Source organism: Hemitrygon akajei, chromosome 13 (genome assembly GCF_048418815.1).
Source record: "Hemitrygon akajei chromosome 13, sHemAka1.3, whole genome shotgun sequence".
Classification (NCBI taxonomy): domain Eukaryota; kingdom Metazoa; phylum Chordata; class Chondrichthyes; order Myliobatiformes; family Dasyatidae; genus Hemitrygon; species Hemitrygon akajei.
In genome coordinates this window covers 56,069,946-56,091,352 of record NC_133136.1, presented here as the reverse complement: position 1 = coordinate 56,091,352, position 21,407 = coordinate 56,069,946, and the positions used below count along the sequence as shown (strand labels likewise).

Genomic DNA, 21,407 nt, shown 5'->3' with positions numbered 1-21,407 from the left:
GTTTAGGTACAGTGATGTGGGCCATATGAGATCAAGCTAGAGTCTAGGCATCTACACCATGCTCAGTATTCAAAGGCCAGCAACGTGGACGTGACAAAGGGCATCTATGGTTGGATGGCAGGCCAGCAGTCCAGTGAGGATGAGAGTTAGTGGCCCCTCCAAGGTTAGCAAGTCATACAGCATGGAAACAGGCCCTTTGGCCCAACCTTTCCATGTCAAACAAGAGGCCTTCCTGAGCTGTTCCCAGTTACTTGCATTTGGCCTATATGGGACAGAGCTCTGTGGGCAGGAAGCCCTAGTGCCCCCTAGGTACCTGAGTTGGCTCAAGGCCTAGTGTTTGGGGTCCTGTCATCAGTGAGTCCGGAGTTTGAGTACTTCATCTAGGATCCTCTTTTATCATCATTGGTGAATCCTGGGGTCGATACCAAGGATCGAAATCCAAAGGCCGATCGGAAGTCTAGAAGTCATGTGCCCAGTGGCCGAAGCCTTGAGTCAGCGAGTCTGCTGGGGAAGTCAAGGGCTCCATTTCTGCAAGTCCATGAGTCCAGTGGAGGTTGGCAACCCAGAGATTCCCTGTCCCAGGATTAGAGGACTATCTGGATATGGGCATGGGTAGGTGGTTGGGAGGGAGATAAGCAGCTTGTTTTGCTGTTGTTGTTGCTGCTTGTGTGTTCTGCAACATGGTGGCTATGCTATGTTGGTGTTAGAATGTGTGGTGACACTTGCAGGCTACCCTCAAGCACATCCTTAGGTTGTGTTGGTTGTTAACAAATGATGCAATTCATTGTAAGTTTTGATGTACACAATAAATAAATTAATCTACTGAAAATCTCCTCAATTCCTTAAGGTGCCACTACAGTAATTCAAGTCTTAGAAATGTACAGGAGGGCAGATATCCCTGCTGCAAGGAGACCATGAAGTTTGAAATCTTGAGCTTCAAATATTCTCTTCTTGACCCATGGCCAGAGGCACTGCTTGTGCACTGAAATTAATTGTAAATCAACCCCTTCAACTGCTTTCTCTGAGAGATGGTTCCTGGGTCAATGGAAGTACTTCCTGTTTTCTACAGCAGCAAAAATCTCAATGCAGGCGAGGTGCAACAATGTGCATCACCAACTTCACTGGTATAGAAACATCAATGTCCTTGAACAGAAAATCCTACGTGGATACGGCCCAGCCCATCATTAAGTACATCTACACAGAGCATTGTCGCAGGAAAGCAGCATCCATCATCAAGGACCCCCACCACCCAGATTGTGCTCTCTCCTCACTGTAGCCAACAGGAAGAAGGTACAGGAGCCTCAGGACTCACACTACCAGGTTCAGGAACAGCCATTACCTCTGAACCATCAGGCTCTTGAATCAAAAGAGGTAAGTTCACTCAACTTCACTCGCCCCATTACTGAACTGATGCTATAACCTATGGACTCACTTTCAAATACTCTTCATCTCATGCTCTTAATGCCTTTATTTTATTATTATTATTCTCTTTTGTATTGGCACAGATTGTTGTCTTTTGCACACTAGTTGCTTGCCCTGTTGGGTGTAGTCTTTCATTAATTCTATTGTGTTTCTTGGACTTACTGTGTATGTCCACAAGAAAATGAATTTCAGGGTTGTATATAGTGACATATACATATGTATGTACTCTGATAATTAACTTGCTTTGAACTTTGAGGTGATAGAGAGAGAAGGGTGGACAGGACATTTACAAGAATTGGGATGTCATGTTTCAGATGTAAAGGACATTGGTGAGACTGCACCTGGAATATTGTATGTAATTCTGGTCACAACATAATAGGAAGGATACGATTAAGTGAGAGTGGCTGCAAAAAAAATTCACAAGTATGTTGCTGAGACTGCAGGACATGAGTTATGAAGAACGGTTGGAACTTTTTGACCTGGAGCTAAAGAGGCTGAGCTGTAGCAGAGACTTTTATAAAATCATGAGAGTCACAGACAATCTTGTCCCCAGCGTAGGGGAGTCTAAAACCAGAGGCCATAGATTTAAGCTGAGGGGCGGATGAGGTTTAAAGGGGGCGTGAAGGGCAGGCTTTTCACACAGAAGGTGGTAAGTATATGGATCAACCTACTAGAAGAGGCAGTAGAGGTGGGTACAAATACAATATTTTAAAAGACATTTGGACAGGATGCTGGATAAGAAAGGATTGAAGGGATATAGGCCAAATGCAAACAACTGGGAACAGCTCAAGGAGGCCTTTTGTTTGACATGGAAAAGTTGGGCCAAAGGTCCTGTTCCCATGCTGTGTAACTCAATGAGGAACTGCCTGATCTGTGGAGTTTTCCATTATTTTCACTTTTTAAAAATTTTCAGGCTGCCGCACACACAATTCTGGCATCTCCTGAGGAATGAGTTGTAATCATCTTGATCAAAGTCAGCTCTCTACAGAAACAAAGGATAGCAAGTAATGAAGTTGGGGATTTTTGTCTGTTGAATCTTCCTAATCCTGTCATTCTCAATTTCCAGGCCAAAGATTTATAATTTATATTTATTTCTATTTTAAGCTCTGATCAAAAAACTGCATAGTGGATTTCCAACTGCTGTATTGTGATAAATGGTCAAAATTGCAACTGCAGCGGAACAGCCTAAAATAATCTTTTTATATTTGCAATAATTAAAAGTTTTATTCATTTTACAGTTAAACCCATCAATATGTGTTGTATTGTGGCAAAATACTTTAGTGACGTCAACTCATTCCCATCAGAAATTAGGTAATCATTTATTTAAATTCTTTATATCAGACAGAAAAGTACATTTCGTTCAGGAAAAAATCTGCAATAATATACTGACTTCTAGCAGGCTATGTATTGATTTAATACCTCCAAATTTAAACACTTTCTGAAGGTAATTGAAGGGCCTGCGTAATACACTGGTTTTTCAATCTTACTGGAAAATCCTCTTGTCTTCTAACAATTGTACAGCAAAATAAGCTGTAGACTCAACCAAAATTTTTGGGGGGTTACATGAAAAATATACAGAATTCTGTATTAAGTATATCAGCAAGATCACAGGAATGAAAAATGGAGAAAACTGCATTTTATTTTAACATATTATCTTTTAATATTCAATCCAATCGAAGGGTATCAACCCAAAACATTAACTGCTTACTTCCTTTCAGAGATGCTGCCTGACCCATGAATTCCTCCAGCAGTTCAATTTTTGCTGCAGATTACACAATCTGCAGCCTCTTGTGTTTCTACCTTTTAATCTTGGGAGTTTGGGAACACTGGAACATCGCAAGGTTGTTGAAATACCAAAGGTGCAGGACCTCTTTAGCACCCACACTGAAATGGCAGCCCAGGGAACGTATTTATGACCACAAAGAAACATTAAGCCACCATTTCTGATTTAGCAACTACGTTGGTAGGATGGTGTTGGGTTAGGCTGATTTAAGATGGTTGAGCTACATTTGGTGCTCAATTAGGCTAATCTCCACAGTAATGTCATAATACGGTTTGATAATATTTTTAAAAGATTAGAAAAATTTTTAGAAAATCTTTCCAATATTTAGCACTTCAATAGAGAATCAATTAAGAAATTATTTTACCTCAAGAATCTAAATGAGTGGAAATGTGAAAAACAACAAAGAAATGATAAACATTTAATTGAAAGCTGAATAATTGCTGATAAAATCCAGAGCCAAAGCAGACTTTGTTTATCTTCAGATACATCTGAGTACACTCAGTGACTCTCCACTGACATTTTTACATCAGTGTCTAAGCCAATCTTCCGGCAACTCTAACCTCTAAGTAATTTTCTATGACAGACATCAGCTTTAACTAACCTTTTTGTTCACTATGAGACAAATATTTAGAAATATTTAGTCTAACAACCACTTCATTACAGAAGATTTGCACCACGGCCAGCAGTTTTGTGTCGCAAGTCCTGAATTTTCCTTTACTAAGTATGTGCTGTAGATGCTTAGGGTTCGTAGCATAACAATTATGTAAGCGGCATTCCTCTTAAAAATTCTCTGTGTAAAATTACATGTTGTTGTATTTTTGCTTAGCAAGTTACTTTACTCTTTTGAATGGTGTCCTGAAAAACTGTAAGGCAGGGATTACTTATCTGTACCCTGATTTTCTATTTATTTATGTAAATGTGGGCTCGCTTATAGGTGCCCTTTTCCTTGTGGGTGAATAGAACTGCTGCCAAAAACTGCAGCCTCGGTTCAATCATAACCTCTTGGGCTATCTGTACAGAGTTTGTATGTTCGCCCTGTGACTGTATGGGCTTCCTCTTGCCTCCCGATGGTTCATTAGTAGATTAATTGGTCACTGTGAATTGCCCTTTAGTGAGTAGTAGTACATTGATGGGAATGTTGAGAATAGGATACAGGGAAATCACAGGAAAATGGGATTGTCTAGTTAGCCTATATTCACTCCATAAACAGAATGATCTCCTCCTAAGTCATATCAAAATATGGAAATTTCTCTCTACACTCAGACAAATAAAGTTTTGTGCCCCAATCAAAAAAAAAAAAATTGTTATTGTTTGAGAGCAAGGACCTTGTCTTCAATTATATGAGAATTGAAAGCATTCCTAATACTTATTACTAATTGATGAAAAATAAATGTCAAGTTGGAACTTTAGCACACAAAAAGACATCAATTTAATCCACCAAAATGACTTTGTCTTAAAATATCCCTATGCATACCTTGTTATGCAGATTTCTTTGAGTAGGACTAGGTGGGGTGTTGCTGTTCCAGTTGCTTTCTTGTAAGATATCAGGGGTTCGGTCCCTCGTCCTTCTTGATACAATGAAATGTACCCGATCTTCACTTATCTAATGATGGACAACACAAGACAAATAAATGGGGGAACATCTGCACTAAAAAACATATTCAGCACCAGAATCCTGAAAAGAGACCACCAGGAAGATTGCATTTTCAATTTCCAGATTTATATCAGTCCTCCAACATTGTATGTACGTATTTTATTGTGATGATGTGATTCCATAATCATTCTTACTGCGGTTGCACTTAGTACTGTCAATGTATCTTGAATTTTGCCCTAATAGTAGAATTGCTGTGGCAAAGACTGAATCATTTAGCAGATCAGAAAATAGTAATTTCAAAAGGAGACTGGAAAATGGTTACAGGGGGTTCTACAGTCAATGGCAAGAGATTAGCTGAAGTGGGATAGCAATAGTTGTGCAGAAAACAACTAGTAGTACCAGAACTGGAACTATACAGGAAATATAAAGGAAATAGGGAAGGCAAAGAGTCATGACATACCAAAGGCATTTTATAAGTATGTTACAATAAAAGAATAACCAGGGAAGTGAAGCAAAGTCCATGAGGAACAAGGGGGGCTGTGTGGGGGGAGGGGGGGGAACAGGACTACCTCTCCATACAGCCAAAATGTACAGATGATATCCTAAATTACACTTCTTAATACTTTTCATCAGTTTTCATAAAGGAAATGGATTTGATAATTGGAGAACTCAGCTAAGGAGAAGTTAAATCCTGGTGCCATTAATAAAGAGGGTGTAGTTGATAACGCAGTCGGCTTTAAGGTGGAGCAATCCGCAGGGACAAATAAGATTTATCCCAGATTCCTCTGAGAGGCAAGTGAAGAGTTTGCTGGGGCTCTGGCTGTGATTTTAAATTATTGCTGGCCAGAAGTGAGGTACCAGGTGACTGGGAGGTGATAAACGTGGTCCTCCTTTTTAAGAAAGACAGCAAGAAAAATCCTGGTACTGACTGAACTGTGAGCCTAACCTTAATAGTAGGGAAGTCATTGGAAAAATTCTGAGGGACAAGATTACCAATCATTTGGAAAGACAGGGATGAACTAGAGGTAGCCAGAATACCTTACTTTGAAACCACTTGATTTTATAAACTATCTTTTGTTGAAATAATGTAAATGAATTTCTTAATTTTTTTTAAATAAAGGTATTGTCCATCAGCATAAATTGTGCTTTAGTACATTCAAGTCTGTACTGCTGACTCAGAAAATGTCGAGGTGTGTGTTCATGATAAACTCTCAGTGGTGCACCGAAGGGGCGGTTTTTTCAAACTCCCTCAACCTTGAACACCAAATGGTCAGATGGCAAGAATGGCCACGTACCACCAGCAGCTGACTGTAATAAAGCGCTTGAGATACTGCAAGGTTCCATCCTCAAACAAGGAGCAGCCCATCCCAATACATTTCAGATCATTGTCAGGGACTTCAGCCAGGCTTGTTTGAAGAAAACCCTGCCCATTTGACATCAGCACATAACTTGTTGGCACCAGAGATCCCAACACACTAGACCGCTGTTATACTAAGGTAAGGAATGCCTGCCATTCCATGCCCAGGCCACATTTCAGTAGATCTGATCACTAGGCCATCCTTATCCTACATGGATACAGACAGAGCCTAAACAACACCAGGTTCAGGAAAAGTTATTACCACTCAACCATCAGTATATAGGAGGAAGACTGAAAATCAAGCCCAAGCAGCTGATTATTGACTTCAGGAGAAGGTAACCAGAGGTCCATGAGCCAGTCCTCATCGGAGGATCAGAGGTGGAGAGTGTCCGTAAATTTAAATTCTTCTGTGCAATTATTTTGGAGGATCTGTCCTGGGCCCAGGACACAAGTGCAATTACAATGAAAGCACAGCAGTACCTCTACTTTCTTAGGAGTTTGTAAAGATTCAGCGTGCCATCTAAAACTTTGACAAACTTCTATAGATGCATCTTGGGGAAAATACTACAAAAATTAATAGATGTGCCTCAGTCCATCATGAGTAAAACACTTCCGACCATTGAGCCTTCCCTACATGGGAATGTTGTCACAGGAAAGCAACGCCCATCATAATGAACCCTCACTAGCCAGGAGATGCTTTCTTCTCACTGCTGCCATTAGGAAGGTGATACAGGAGCCTCAGGACTCACACCACCAGGTCCAGGAACAGTTACTACCCTTCAGGGATCAGTTCTTGAACCAAAGCAGATATCTTCACTCAACTTCACTTGCCCTATCATTGAAGTGTTCCCACAACCTATAGATTCTCTTTCGAGGACTCTTCATCTCACATTCTCAATCATCATTGTTTATTTATTTATTATCATTACTTCTTTCTTTTTATATTTGCACAGTTGGTTGTCGTTTGCACGCTGGTTGAACACCCAAGTTGTTGCGGTCTTTCATTGATTACGTTATGGTCATTATTCTATTATGGATTTAATGAGCATGCTTGCTATAAAGTGAATCTTAGGGTTGCATATGGTGACATATATGTACTTTGATAATAGATTTACTTTGAACAAAGTAAACAGAGCGGTGATGTTGAGAGAGTTTTTAGGGTGTAAATCCATTGCTCCCTGAAAGTGGCAAGGCAGGTAGGTGCTGCTGAAGGGTCTCGGCCCAAAATGTCGATTGTACTCTTTTCCATAGATGCTGCCTGGCTTGCTGAGTTCCTCCAGCATTTTGTGTGTGTTGTTAGGCAGATAGATGGATGGGATAGTCAAAAAGACATTTGATATGCTTGCTTTCAAAAGCTAAGGCACTAAGTATGTGTTGGGACCTCATGTTTCAGTTGTACAAAACGTTGGTCAGACTGCTCTTGTGGTATTGTATACAGTTTGGGACACCTCACTACAGAAATGGAATGGCATCAATAGAGAGAATGCAGAGATTTGCTGGGTTGATGGCTGGAATGGAAGGCTCTAGTTATAAGAAATAATTGGATAGCTTGGGCTTATTTTCACCAGAATGTAGAAGGCTCGGATATGATTTTATGGAAGTTTGCAAAATTAAGAGGGGTATAGACAGGAAAGATAGTGAGAGTCTTTTTTCACAGGGCAGGGGAGAGTAGAACTGGAAAGAATGGATTTAAGATGAGGAGACAAATTTAAAAAAGATTTGAAGGGTATGTTTTTTCCACATAGAGAGCAATGAATACTTGAAGTAGGAGGAGGTACTGAGGCAGATACTGTCACAATGCTTAAAGGAATTTTTACAGCCATTTGGGCAGGGAACGATTAGGGAGATTCAGGTCAAATACAGGCAAATAGGATTAGCGTAGATAGGTAGCGTGGTCAGTCTTGGCAAGTTGGGCTGTAAGGGCCCTTCTCTGTGCAAAATGTTTTAGTGATGCTAGGATAAAATCAAGTTGATACATTTATAAAGAAATTTACAGATTTTAATTAGTGATGACCTAATGAAATTAATAATGATTCTAGAATATTTCAGCACCAGTTATTTGATCTGAACTATCAGGATCAATTACTAGAAATATTCTAGAATCATTTTGGAGTATTGTGTACAGTTCTGGTCACCGAATTATAGGAACGATGTCAACAAAATAGAGAGAGTACAGAGAAGATTTACTAGAATGTTACCTGGGTTTCAGCACCTAAGTTACAGGGAAAGGTTGAACAAGTTAGGTCTTTATTCTTCGGAGCGTAGAAGGTTGAGGGGGGACCTGATAGAGGTATTTAAAATTATGAGGGGGATAGATAGAGTTGACGTAGATAGGCTTTTTCCATTGAGAGTAGGGGAGGTTCAAACAAGAGGACATGAGTTGAGAGTTAAGGGGCAAAAGTTTAGGGGTAACACGAGGGGGAACTTCTTTACTCAGAGAGTGGTAGCTGTGTGGAACGAGCTTCCAGTAGAAATGGTAGAGGCAGATTCGAGTTTGTCATTTAAAAGAAAATTGGATAGGTATATAGACAGGAAAGGAATGGAGGGTTATGGGCTGAGTGCAGGTAGGTGGGACTAGGTGAGAGTAAGCATTCGGCACAGACTAGAAGGGCCAAGATGACCTGTTTCCGTGCTGTAATTGTTATATGGGTTATATGGTTATATGGAAATCTGACTTGTGATTCATCCATTCTAACTTGTGAAATTGATCCTGATAGTTCAGATCAAATAACTGCAGCTTAAATATTCTAGAATCATTATTAATGATGTGGCAACAAGCCATTTCAAAAATTATATGATTAGACAGTCAACATGGCATAAAATGAAAACGTGACATGAAAAATGGGGAAATGTGTGGTTTTATTTTGAGATGATAATGAATATGATAATTAAGAGGACACCTGTGGGATTAGACATATAATCAGAAATCTATTGCTCGAAAATGAGGCTTTTCAGCCCTGGGTGTGCATGCTAGCTAAAAGACTGATTATTTAGACTAAACTTCAGTCAGTTGCTCTGCAGCTCACAGAAATTAAACTGCTCAGGTGAGGAAACGAGGGCAGTCATTTCTCCAGCTGCCTTCTTCTATTTATTAAAGCCCTGCTCTTCCTCACTTTTCCAGTGCAGTAATTGGCCGCCTTTCTCTTGCAGGATAAAGTTGGCCTCATCAAATGACTTAATTAATAAATGATAACCTTTGATTTATGCTCACTATAGGAGAGGATCCACCTTCTTCGAGATATTGCATAGATACTAGATAATCCTATTATCTAGATATTAGATAATCCTACTTTCAATGAGAATATGTTTCAATGAGAATATGTCAATAGGCCAGGTGTAATGTAGTGGGCATTAGCCATACCTAATTTGTTCCTAGTTCTGGCCACTCACCTAAAGTGTCTGTACACTCAACCAGACCAAGATCTTCTTATTTGTCTTTATTATTGCAGTGATCCAGCAGAGGCCACTTCAAGCTCACTTCTCAACCCATCCCAAGATGTCTTGCTTGTCTATATTGCACCAACCGCCACCGCTGGCTATAGACGTGCAGGAGCAGTGTGTGGTTAAGTGCCTTGGTCAAGGACCCTTGCTCAAGGACACACGCGTTGCCTCGGCTGAGGCTCGAACTAATGACCTTCAGATTGCTAGCCCAAAGCCTTAACCACTTGGCCACACGTACATGGAAATGGAGCATGCACTTTGCTGGTTTTGAGTCTGGTGGTCCTGACATGGATCCTATGCAGCCTCCTCCCTGATGGGAGTGGGACAAGCAGTCCATGAGCAGGGTGGATGGGATTCTTTTCTGGCACCTTTCTGTATATATGTCCTTGATAGCAGGTAGTCTGGTGCTGGTAATGTGCTGGTCAGTTTTAACTATTCATTGTAAAGCCATGGTAATGAAATGGTTGTTCATTTGATCCAAGGTCACCATGGTGAATTGTAGCAGTTTCATTATTTATTCTCCTGAATCATCTGCAGCAGAAGTGAAATTCAAGGATAAAAAATGGTCCTTTAAACCACAGACCCTCAGTGATTATTTTGGTAATTCACTTTTAATGTGTACCCATGCCTGGTGAAGTCAGCATTTACTGCCCATCCCTAGCTAACCTTAAGAAGATGATGATGAGCCATCTTCTTCATCCTTTTATGATGGCACTTCCACAAAAACGGTGAAAGAATGGTGATATATTTCAGTAACAGGATGATGCATGTTGTGTTGATACAGTTGAAGATGGTAATGTCTAAAGTGCAGTACTGTGCAAAGGTCTTAGGTTTATATATATGGGATGCCTAAGACTTTTGCACAGTATTGTAGTAATTTTATGTATTGCTGCCCCAAGAAAACAAATTTCATGACATATGTGAGTGATGATAAGCCTGATTCTGATTTGGGTCTTAACTGTGGACTGAGAGTGGAAATGGGGCAGAGAGAGGAGAATCTTGCTTGGGAAAAGAAGGGAGAGGGAAGAAGACGGGAAGAACCAGAGAGACATTCTGTAGTGATCAATACACCAATTGTGTGAAATCAAATGACCTTGCCTGGTGTCTCATAGCTGGGTGTGTCTGCACCCATGCCGCACCCTCTCCCCCATGCCTGGCACTCTTTCTCTTCCACCTGTCCCACACCCATCCTGCAGCGCTCCACCCTAGCCATTCCCAACATCCTTTGCTCCTGCCAGATTTACAAACTCACTGTCTGTTCCACGTTAATAAATACAGTATTGTGCAAATGTCTTAGGCAGCCTAGCTCTATATACGTGCCTGAGCCTTCTGCTTAGTACTATACCTGCTGCTACTTTCAGGAATGGAGCAGCTTTCTGCTTTCAGGACAGGAATCTCCTCTGTGCAGACCCCTCCCAGTGTCACCCACAGAGTTTCTTGGATTTCAGGAAATTTCCTGATCTATTATTTATACATTTTATTGTATGTCATAAGCAATAGACTTCATGCATAAAGTTGTTTACTTGAAATTTTGACAAGGTGCTGCATGCAAGGCTGCTCAATAAATGAGAGCCAATGTACTACAGGAAAGATGTCAGCAAGAATAGAAGATAGGCTGAATGGCAGGGGGCAAAGAATGAGAATAAAGGGGGCCTTTTCTGGTAGCTGCCCTGGTCATGTTCTGCAGGGGTTGGTGTTGGGACCACTTCTTTCCACGTCATATGTCAATGATTTGGATGATGGAATTGATAGCTTTGTGGCCATGTTTGTGAATGATACAAGGATAGGTGGAGGGGCCGGTAGAGTTCATGAAGCAGAGAGGCTGCAGAAGGACTCAGACAGATTAGCAGAATGAGCAAAGAGGCAGCAGATGGAATATAGTGCAGGGAAGTGAAGGAAGAAAGGCATAGTCTATTTTCTAAACATGGAGAAAATTCAGAGATCAGAGTGCAAAGGGACTTGGCAGTCCATGTGCAGGAATCCTTAAAGGTTAACTTGCAGGTTTAGCTATTGGTCAGTAAGGCAAATGCAATGTTAGCATTCATTTTGAGAGCACTAGAATATAAAAGCAAGAATGTAATGCTGAGGCATTTTAGGCATTGGTCAGACCACACCTGGAGTATTGCGAGCAATTTAGGGCTTCTTATCTAAGAAAAGACAGTCCAGACAAGGTTCATAAGAAGGATCTCGTGAATTATAAGGCTAACGTATGATAGCTCTGTGCCTATATTCTCTCGTGTTTAGAAGAATGATGGGTGATCTCATTGACACCCAACAAATATTGAAAGGCCTAGATAAAATGGATGTGAAAAGGATGTTTCCTATAGTGGAGGAGTCTAGGACCAGAGGGCACAGCCTCAGAATAGAAGGATGTCCCTTAGAACAGTGATGAGGAGGAATTTCTTTAGCCAGAGGGTGGTGAATCTGTGGAATTCATTGCCACAGATGGCTGTGGAAAGCAGGGGTTGATCAGTTCTTAACAAGTAAGGGTGTGAAAGGTTACAGGCAGAAAGCAGGAGGACAGATTTGAGAGGGATAATAAATCAGCCATGATATAATGGTGGAGCAGACTGGATGGGCCAAACGGCCTAACTCTACTCCTATGCCTTACAGAAGGAAGAATCTGGCTTTATGTAGGGCCTTTAAGATCTTGGGCTTTTAGAGAAAATAAAACATAGGCTTAATCCCAATTGTAATGAGAAGCAAATGGCAACCAAACCACCATCCACCCAGTTCACATCTCAACCTTTCTGGTAGTAACATAAACCAAATGATATCAATGGCATCCCAATAGCAACTGTCATCCCAATCAACGACCTATAAAAGATTAGCAAATTGACCTGTATGAAATGTGCTGCAATTTCTGGAGATCCCTGACGAAGATCATGCCCGTTGATTGCAAGTACTCTGTCGTCTACTTGCAGTTGGCCATCTTGGGCGGCAAGACCACCTTCAAGTAAACTGAAGATAAAAACTCCAGACTCATCAGATCTGCGGACCAATTTTATTCCCAGGGGTTGATCGGCAGTCTTGTGGAGAATAACGTGGAAGCTGTCGTCCCTGGAGCAGTTACTTTCAATGTTTTTTCTGCATTTATACAGCTGTTCTCGGAGCACACTCAGCAACATGGTTTGACAAGGCTGCTTCAGTACCGCCAGTGCATAGTTATGAGGCACGTTGCTTAAGTCAGTACCGTTTACCTGGACAAAAAAAATCAGAAATGCAGAAATCATTTGTAACCTGACCTGCATTTTGTGGTAGTAATGACATCAGAATTAGAAGTATCTTAAGCAACAGGTTTTTGGCTTCTGCAAAGGTAGTTTAATGCAGAAACCATGAAGCTGGTATTAATGAAATAGTACATCACTAACAACTTCTACAAATACATCAAAGAAACTTACACAGAGCTCGGGTATTCAAGTTGTCCTGCTAGAAAATAAGCTGCAAATCTTACAATCAGTCAAAATAAAATTTTAAATACATTCAAATCATAATTTTTGCTTGCAAATTATCTGTCCCAAACTACTATTTAAGTGGATTGTATTTTTCTCAATTTTTTGTAGATCTTAAAACTACAAAAAGCCTTAAAATTATTGCAACTTCTACCTTAAGGATTTATGTTTGCTTATTTATGTAGCACACTACTTAATATTTAAGAAGTTGATTAAAAATGTACTTTTGCAACTGGCTGTGGTGTCATGGAAATTCTTTAATCTGATTAGTTAATTGGCCAAAGAGATAGCTAAATCTTTGAGGGGAACTTACTTCCAAGTCAACATAAGTATCATTGCTTCTATACCAAGAAAGATTCAACACCATAAAAATCTGTTAGAATAACACTGCGGAAAACAAAAGATTTTCTGCAGTAGTTTGTAGTAAGTTGCCAAACATGCTGTTACGGAATAACTAAATGGGCTGAGGTAACTATTGCAAGATGTTTGTGGAACACTTACAGCATATTCAAGTTCCAGGCAAGATTAGATATACAGATAAAATATCCTTACTATATTACAGATTTTAAGATCATTCATGGGTTGCTTTGATATTGGATATGTTTTATAGGAATATAAACTATAATTCTATTGCAACTACAGAACTTAAAGGCATAAAGTAGACAATTTTAACAGTTTAGTGAAAGAAATATGTTTTTCAGTTTTGATAAGAATAATTTGGATAAATATATATAGGCTTTTCTTTCCCTTCTAAAGTGCAATTGCAAAAGCATTCTGATCTACTTTAAAAATGATTGAGAGATTTTAGGTTTTCAATTGGCTTTCATTCGTTAACATATTCTTTTAACAAAAGTGCTTGTAGTCCACAGAGATAGAACATTTTTACACGTAATATACTTGCTTCAAATTAACGAGAGAAATGTGAAATAACAGATGGCAAGCATAGGGCATGACATTACTATTTAATTCAGTGCTAATATTATTTAGATAAACATGATTATTTGATTGGATCCTCATTAAACTGGCTACATATTAAAATAAAACCACACGTTTTGGGTTCTCAATACTATTTATTAAGTGGAAATGTTTCACATTCATGTATTGGAAAAAAGATGGCTAGTATTCATTTCAAAACAGAAATAATAAACAATATTTTAGAGTTGCATTGCATGAAGAAATACTCACAGACTGGTGGGGGGGGGATGTGAAGAAGTGTTCTGTGAATACATGATATCAAATAATTTCTTCTATCAAACTACATGACCATACATATCCTGACACTGTATTCCATCTGCCACTTCTTTGCCCATTCTCATAATCTAAGTCTTTTTGTTGCCCTTCTAATTCCTCAAAACTACCTGCCCCTCCACTTGTCTTTGTAGTGTCTGCAAACTTTGCAACAAAGCCATGAATTCCATCATCCAAATCATTGATGTAAAATGTACTGTAAAAAGAACCGGTCCCAACATAGACCCCTGTGGAACACCATTAGTCATCAGCAGCCAACCAGAAAAGGCTCCCTTTATTCCCACTCTTTGCATCCTGCCAATCAGCCACTGCTTTATCCATGGTGGAATCTTTCCGAAAATACCACGGGCTTGTAAGATGTTAAGCAGCCTCAAGTGTGGCACCTAGTCAAAGGGCTTCTGAAAATCCAAGTACACAACATCAACCCATTTCCCTTTGCCTGTCCTGCTTGTTAATTCTTCAAATAATTTCAGTAGGTTTGTCACTCAAGATTTTCCCTTGACGGGAAAATGCTGACCATGGCCTATTTTATCATTGCCTCCAAGCACCCTGAGACCTCCTCCTTAACAATCAACTCCAACATCTTCACAACCACTGAGGTCGGACTAACTGGCCTATAATTTCCTTTCTTCTGCCTCCCTCCCTTCTTGAAGAGTGGAGTGTCATTTGCAATTTTCCAGTTTTATGGAACCAGTAGAGAATCTAGTGATTCTTGAAAGGTCATAACTAAAGCCTCCATGATCTCTTCAGCCTCCTCCTTTAGAACTCTGGGGTGTACACAATCTAGTCCAGGTGATGTATCTACCTTCAGACCTTTCAGTTTCCCAAGAACCAGGTTCCCTAGTAATTCTAACTTCACACACTTCATGACCCCGGCACCTAGAACTTCCACCATACTGCTGGTGTCTTCCACAGTGAAGACTGATGCAAAATACATGTTCTGTTCATCCTCCATTTCTTTTTTCCCCATTACCACCTCTTCATCATTGTTTTCTAATGGTCAGATATTCACTCTCGCCTCTTTTTTACACTTCATGTATCTGAATAAATTTTGGTATCCTCTTTAATATTATTGGCTAGCTTACATTTGTATTCCATCTTTACTCTCCTAATGACTTACTTTAGCTGCTATCTGTCGGTTTATAAAAGCTTCCAATCCTCCACCTTCCTACTAATTTTTGCTCTATTATATGCCCTCTCTTTGGCTTTAATGTTGGCTTTGACTTCTCTTGTCAGCCGCAGTTCCATTATCTTGACTTTGCAATACTTCTTTCCCTTTGGAATGTATATATCCTGTGCCTTCCAAATTGCATCCAGAAATTCCAGCCATTGCTGGTCTGCCATCATCCCTGCCAATGTTCTTTTTGAATCATTTCTGGCCTTCTCTTCTCTGTAATTCCCTTTACTCTACTGTAATACTGATACATCTGATGAGCTTTTCCTTCACAAGTTTCAGGCTGAATTTGATCATATTATGATCACTTGCCCCTAAGGACCTTAAGTTCTCTAACCAATTCCAGTTCATTCCAGAGTTGCCAATCCCCTAGAGAGCTCAGCCATGAGCTGCTCTAAAAAAAACATCTCATAGTCATTCTAGAAATTCCCCGTCTTGGGATCCAGCACCATCTCGATTTTTCCACACTTCCTGCATATTGAAATCCCCCATGACTATTGTAACATTGCCCTTTTGGCATGCATTTTCTAACTCCTGTTGTAATTTGTAAAACACATTCTTGCTCTTTGGAAGTCCGTGTACAACTTCCATCAGGGTCTTTTTACCCTTGCTAATCCTTAGCTCTATCCACACGATTCAACACTTTCCAACCCTACGTCACCTCGTTCGACTGATTTGATTTCATTTTTTACCAACAGAGCAATGCCACCCCCTCTACCTTTCTGCCTGAGTTTTCAATACAATGTGTATCCTTGGACATTAAGCTCCCATGTATGGAGGGGCATAATCAGTCAGCATTACGGGCCGAGTCCCTTCAGCAGGACTGGAGGTGAAATGGGCATAAGCCAGAATGAGAAGGTGAGGGAAAGGGAAGAATAAACTGGCAGGTGTTACGTGAAAGCAAGTGAGGGAGAAGGTGGGTGGGTGGAGGAGGGGAGCTGATAGTTGGAAGAGGTGAAGGGTGAAATAAGGAGTAATTTAATTGGAGATGACAAAGGGCCATGGAAGAAGGAGAAGGAGAAAGGAACCAGAAAGAGATGAAAAGGGATAAGAGGGTAACCAAAATGGGCGATGGAAACACTCCTCCCCTTACTTCATCAACCACCCCCCAAACCCTATCACATGGTTAAGGGTTAATCAGATGCTTGGAAGTGGAGAATAGGGAAAAGGTCCTAAATGAGTACTTTGCAACTGTATTGACCAAGGAGAAAGGCATGGAGGCCAGTGAGATCAGTGTGGAATGTGCTGATATGCTAGGGCATTTTGAGATATAAAAAAGGTAATGTTGAGTCTCTTAAAGAACATTAAGGTGGCTCAGTCCAAAGGGCCAATGGGATATACTCCAGTTAATTGAGAGAGGCAAGAGATTAAATTGCTGGGGCCCTGACCAAGATCTTTGTGCCCCACCTAGCCAAAGGTGATGCCTGAGAGGAGAAGTAGGGATAATCCTGGAAATGATAGACTCATCTCCTACCAGTGTTAAGGAAGCTTCTGGAGAGGATTTGTAGGGATAGGGTTTAGGAGCATTTGGAAAAACCATGGCCTTATTAGGGACATTCAGCATGACTCTGCGTGGGCAAGTTTACCACAGTTATGCATCATACAAGATACAAGTAACCTAAACACGCAGGATACAATTCACATTTTGAAATAACACCACAATGTGCATTACCTCGAGAATCATGTCCCCTGGTAAAAGTCTTCCATCTTTAGCAATGGCACCCTCTCGATAAATATTTTGTATGACAATATTTTCCATTGGAGTTTCACACCCTCCCACGATGCTGATGCCGAGGCTTACAGATGGATCAGTACGGTCGATCTTTATGATGGTAACTTCCCCATCCGGAATGAGGTGATGTAATCTGGAAGGTGCTGGAAATTTAAAACAGACATGACTGAAAGTTTGAAAATGTCATTTGCTATCGCATCGATTATCTTAAATTACAAATATGACTTCCAAATCCACTTGATCATATTACTTTGGCTCAGAATTTCCTGAGAAATTCTAGCAGTTCTGAATAAAAACCTTAGCAGTTCCTCAAATAATTGAACGCTCCGGACTCAAAAATTCTTGGTACACGTGACAAAAAATAAACCAATTAACTTTATCAAGAAGCGTTCTTTGGTGTTTTGCTGACTGAAAATCTGATGCCACTGGAGTCCAGTGGCAGTGCACCTATTTACTCCAGTTTCCCACTAGTTACACTGGGAAGGTTTGCCTGCTAATCCTGTGGTTAGTTCCAACAGGGAGCAGAGCACAGGCTCAGCCACTGCAGTCATCTCACTGGATGAAGAGCTGCAAGGGAGACAAAGTCCACATATGTTACACTTATTTAATTGGCTTAATCTTAATATATTCAAATATTTTAGAGTTTGAGTTATTAACTATTTTTAGAAATACAGTGGCATGCAAAAGTTTGGGAACCCCTGGTCAAAATTTCTGTTACTGTGAATAGAAGATGAACTGATCTCCAAAAGTCATAAAGTTAAAGATGAAATACTCTTTTCAACATTCTAAGCAAGATTAATGTATTATTTTTGTTTTGTACAATTTTACAGTGAATAAAAGGAAAGGAGCACCATGCAAAAGTTTGGGCACCCCAAGAGATTTGAGCTCTCAAATAACTTTTACCAAGGTCTCAGACCTTAATTAGCTTGTTAGGGCTATGGCTTGTTCACAGTCCTTGTTAGGAAAGGCCAGATGATGCAAATTTCAAAGCTTTATAAATACCCTGACTCCTCAAGTCTTGTCCCAACAATCAGCAGCCGGCTCCCAGCTTCACCCCACCCCCTCCAATCTTCTCCTATCATTTTGCATTTTCCCCTCCCCCTCCTACTTTCAAATCTCTTACTATCTTTCCTTTCAGTTAGTCCTGACGAAGGGTCTCAGCCCAAAACGTCGACGGTGCTTCTCCCGATAGATGCTGCCTGGCCTGCTATGTTCCACCAGCATTTTTTGTGTGTGTTGAAGGCTATAAGAAGATAACAAAGCGTTTTCAGGTAGCCGTTTCCTCAGTTTGTAATGTAATTAAGAAATGGCAGTTAACAGGAATGGTGGAGGTCAAGTTGAGGTCTGGAAGACCAAGAAAACTTTTGGAGAGAACAGCTCGCAGGATTGCTAGAAAGGCAAATCAAAACCCCCATTTGACTGCAAAAGACCTTCAGGAAGATTTAGCAAACTCTGGAGTGGTGGTGCACTGTTCTACTGTGCAGCGACACCTGCACAAATATGACCTTCATGGAAGAGTCATCAGAAGAAAACCCTTCTTGCGTCATCACCACAAAATTCAGCATCACACGTTTGCAAAGGAACATCTAAACAAGCCTGATGCATTTTGGAAACAAGTCCTGTGGATTGATGAAGTTAAAATAGAACTTTCTGGCCGCAATGAGCAAAGGTATGTTTGGAGAAAAAAGGGTGCAGAATTTCATGGAAAGAACACCTCTCCAACTGTTAAGCATGGGGGTGGATCAATCTTGCTTTGGGCTTGTGTTGCAGCCAGTAGCACGGGGAACATTTCACTGGTAGAGGGAAGGATGAGTTCAATTAAATGCCAGCGAATTCTGGAAGCAAATATCACACCGTCTGTAAAAAAAAGAGCTGAAGATGAAAAGAGAATTGCTTCTACAACAGGATAATGATCCTAAGCACACCTCAAAATCCACAATGGACTACTTCAAGAGGCGTAAGCTGAAGGTTTTGCCATGGTCCTCACAATCCCCTGACCTAAACATCATTGAAAATCTGTGGATGGACCTCAAAAGAGCAGTGCATGCAAGACGGCCCAAGAATCTCACAGAACTAGAAGCCTTTTGCAAGGAAGAATCGGCAAAAATCCCCCAAACAAGAATTGAAAGACTTTTAGCTGGCTACAAAAAGCATTTTCAAGCTGTGATACTTGCCAAAGGGGTATTACTAAGTACTGAACATTGGAGATGCCCAAACTTTTGCTTCGGGCCCTTTTCCTTTTTTGTTATTTTGAAACTGTAAAAGATGGAAATAAAAAATAATCTTGCTTAAAATATTAAAGAAATGTATCATCTTTAACTTTATGCCATTTGGAAATCAGGTCATCTTTTACTCGCTTAGCTATCCTCAGTAACAGAAATTTTGACCAGGGTGCCCAGACTTTTGCATGCCACTGTAAATGTGAAAATATTTTACTAGCAGGACTAATTGTTTTAATATTTGCTGATTGTTCAAAATGTTTAAGAACTTTAACAGTCAACTTAGCCACTGGACATGGCTTAACTGGCAACTGTATGTGACCTACAGAGCAAAGCCCTCCATCAGCTCAAGTCACTAATCTGCCTCAACAACAACAGGGTTCGTGCTTCTGGGAAATTGTGGGCTGTTATCTGTCAATGAAGGTTAACTGTTTTACATTGCTAGTTCATGGGTACATATTATGTTGTGTAATATACTATTATTACATAGTATATGTAACACCAGATTACAAAACTAAATGGTAAAATAGTGAAGCCAATAGAATTTTAATTCAGAAACAAGAGAAAATCTGCAGACGCTAGAAATCCAAGCAACACACAAAAAATGCCAGAGGAACTCAGCAGGTCAGGCAGCATCTGTGGAAAAGAGTACACAGTCGATGTTTCAGGCTGAGACCCTTCATTAGGACTGGGTTCTCCGTAGCTATGATGAGGAATTATTAAGTATTACTGTACAGAAGCAGGTCACTTGCCCCAAAAGGCCCACACCAATTTTATGCTCCTCATAAAGCTCCTATCCCGCTCTTAGTTCAAAATAACTGGATAATGATTGAAATTTGCCTGCCAGAGCTTGCACTGGAATGTTTATAGCTGTTTATAATATCTCTGGTCAAGTCATGAACATGTGTTCATTGCTGAAACTTGCCCGCTGCTGTATTGTAATAATGAGCTATCAGATGGAAGACTTTACCAAACCAGGATGCTGCTATGTATCAGAGGAGGAGAAGGCGTTTAATAAATGAAAGAAATTTGCTGGAGAAATGTCAAACCTTATAACATTAGATTAGTACAACGAAAGGCTGGTAGCAAGCTTGAGTTCACTCGCTAGGCATTACAAAACTGCCCACATGATACACAACAGTTGCTAAAAGGAAAATTAAAACATAATAAAAAGCTATGAATTTTAAATTGCATAGAGTTTCTTTTTGAAAAAAAATCCTTGACAAATCCTGCTGCCAAGCCTGTATTATGAAAGCATTAGGTTTGACTTCATTGTTTGTCCTTCTTCTACATCCAACCTCCATCTCTTTGGTTCAGCTTTTATTGTTTTCAGTAAGGAGTACCACACTCAACAGCAGATAGATTTAAGAATACAGAGGATGGCCTGTTGATATTTGATGGTAATCTCACTTCGGACACAATGGGTTCAAGTTCTATAGCAGATATTTGAGGACAGAAAAATAGACCAACACTTTGGTGTAAGACTGAGGATTTGCTGCACAGCCTTTCAGATATTATGTGAGACCAAGGCTTTGTGTGCATTTCCCAATGAGCATAAATTATCACACTGCATAAAAAAGAAAAAAAAGGATTATTTATTATTTTGTTTTTACTTTATTGTGTTTTCCGGAAGTTAATGTCACAAACTGACAACATGCTTTCTTCCTTCCAGCAGTAGCTACTCTTTAAGAGCTTTCAGATTTTATTTCTCCTCTGGATATTCATTGGCATTCACTGCCCTCCTTCAGCCTGTATCACCACTACTTTCGTAATTCAACCTTTCTGCACTCCACTCCATCACATTTTGTTCTCTCCACTCCTTGTCCTTTCCCTGGAATGCAAACATTTTACTTTATCTCTAAATTTTTCCAATGAAAGAATATTGACCTGGAACATTAACTCTGTTTCTCTCTCTGCCGGCATTGCCTGACTTGCTGAACATCTCGAGTATCTTGTGTTTTATTTTGCTTTCAAAAGTGCTAAAC

General features: G+C 40.1%; 1 protein-coding gene across 6 annotated transcripts in view; it reads right to left on the bottom strand.

The window, feature by feature from the left end:
- lnx1 (ligand of numb-protein X 1) overlaps positions 1-21,407 on the bottom strand; it is a 158,718-nt gene that overhangs the window by 22,805 nt on the left and 114,506 nt on the right. For all 6 annotated transcript variants that reach the window (XM_073064655.1, XM_073064660.1, XM_073064659.1 and 3 more), the window contains 3 exons: positions 17,144-17,346; positions 12,438-12,797; positions 4,680-4,808 (listed from right to left, as the gene is read on the bottom strand). In XM_073064655.1, coding sequence (XP_072920756.1) covers positions 4,680-4,808; positions 12,438-12,797; positions 17,144-17,346 — 692 coding nt within the window. The remainder of the gene's footprint in view (positions 1-4,679; positions 4,809-12,437; positions 12,798-17,143; positions 17,347-21,407) is intronic.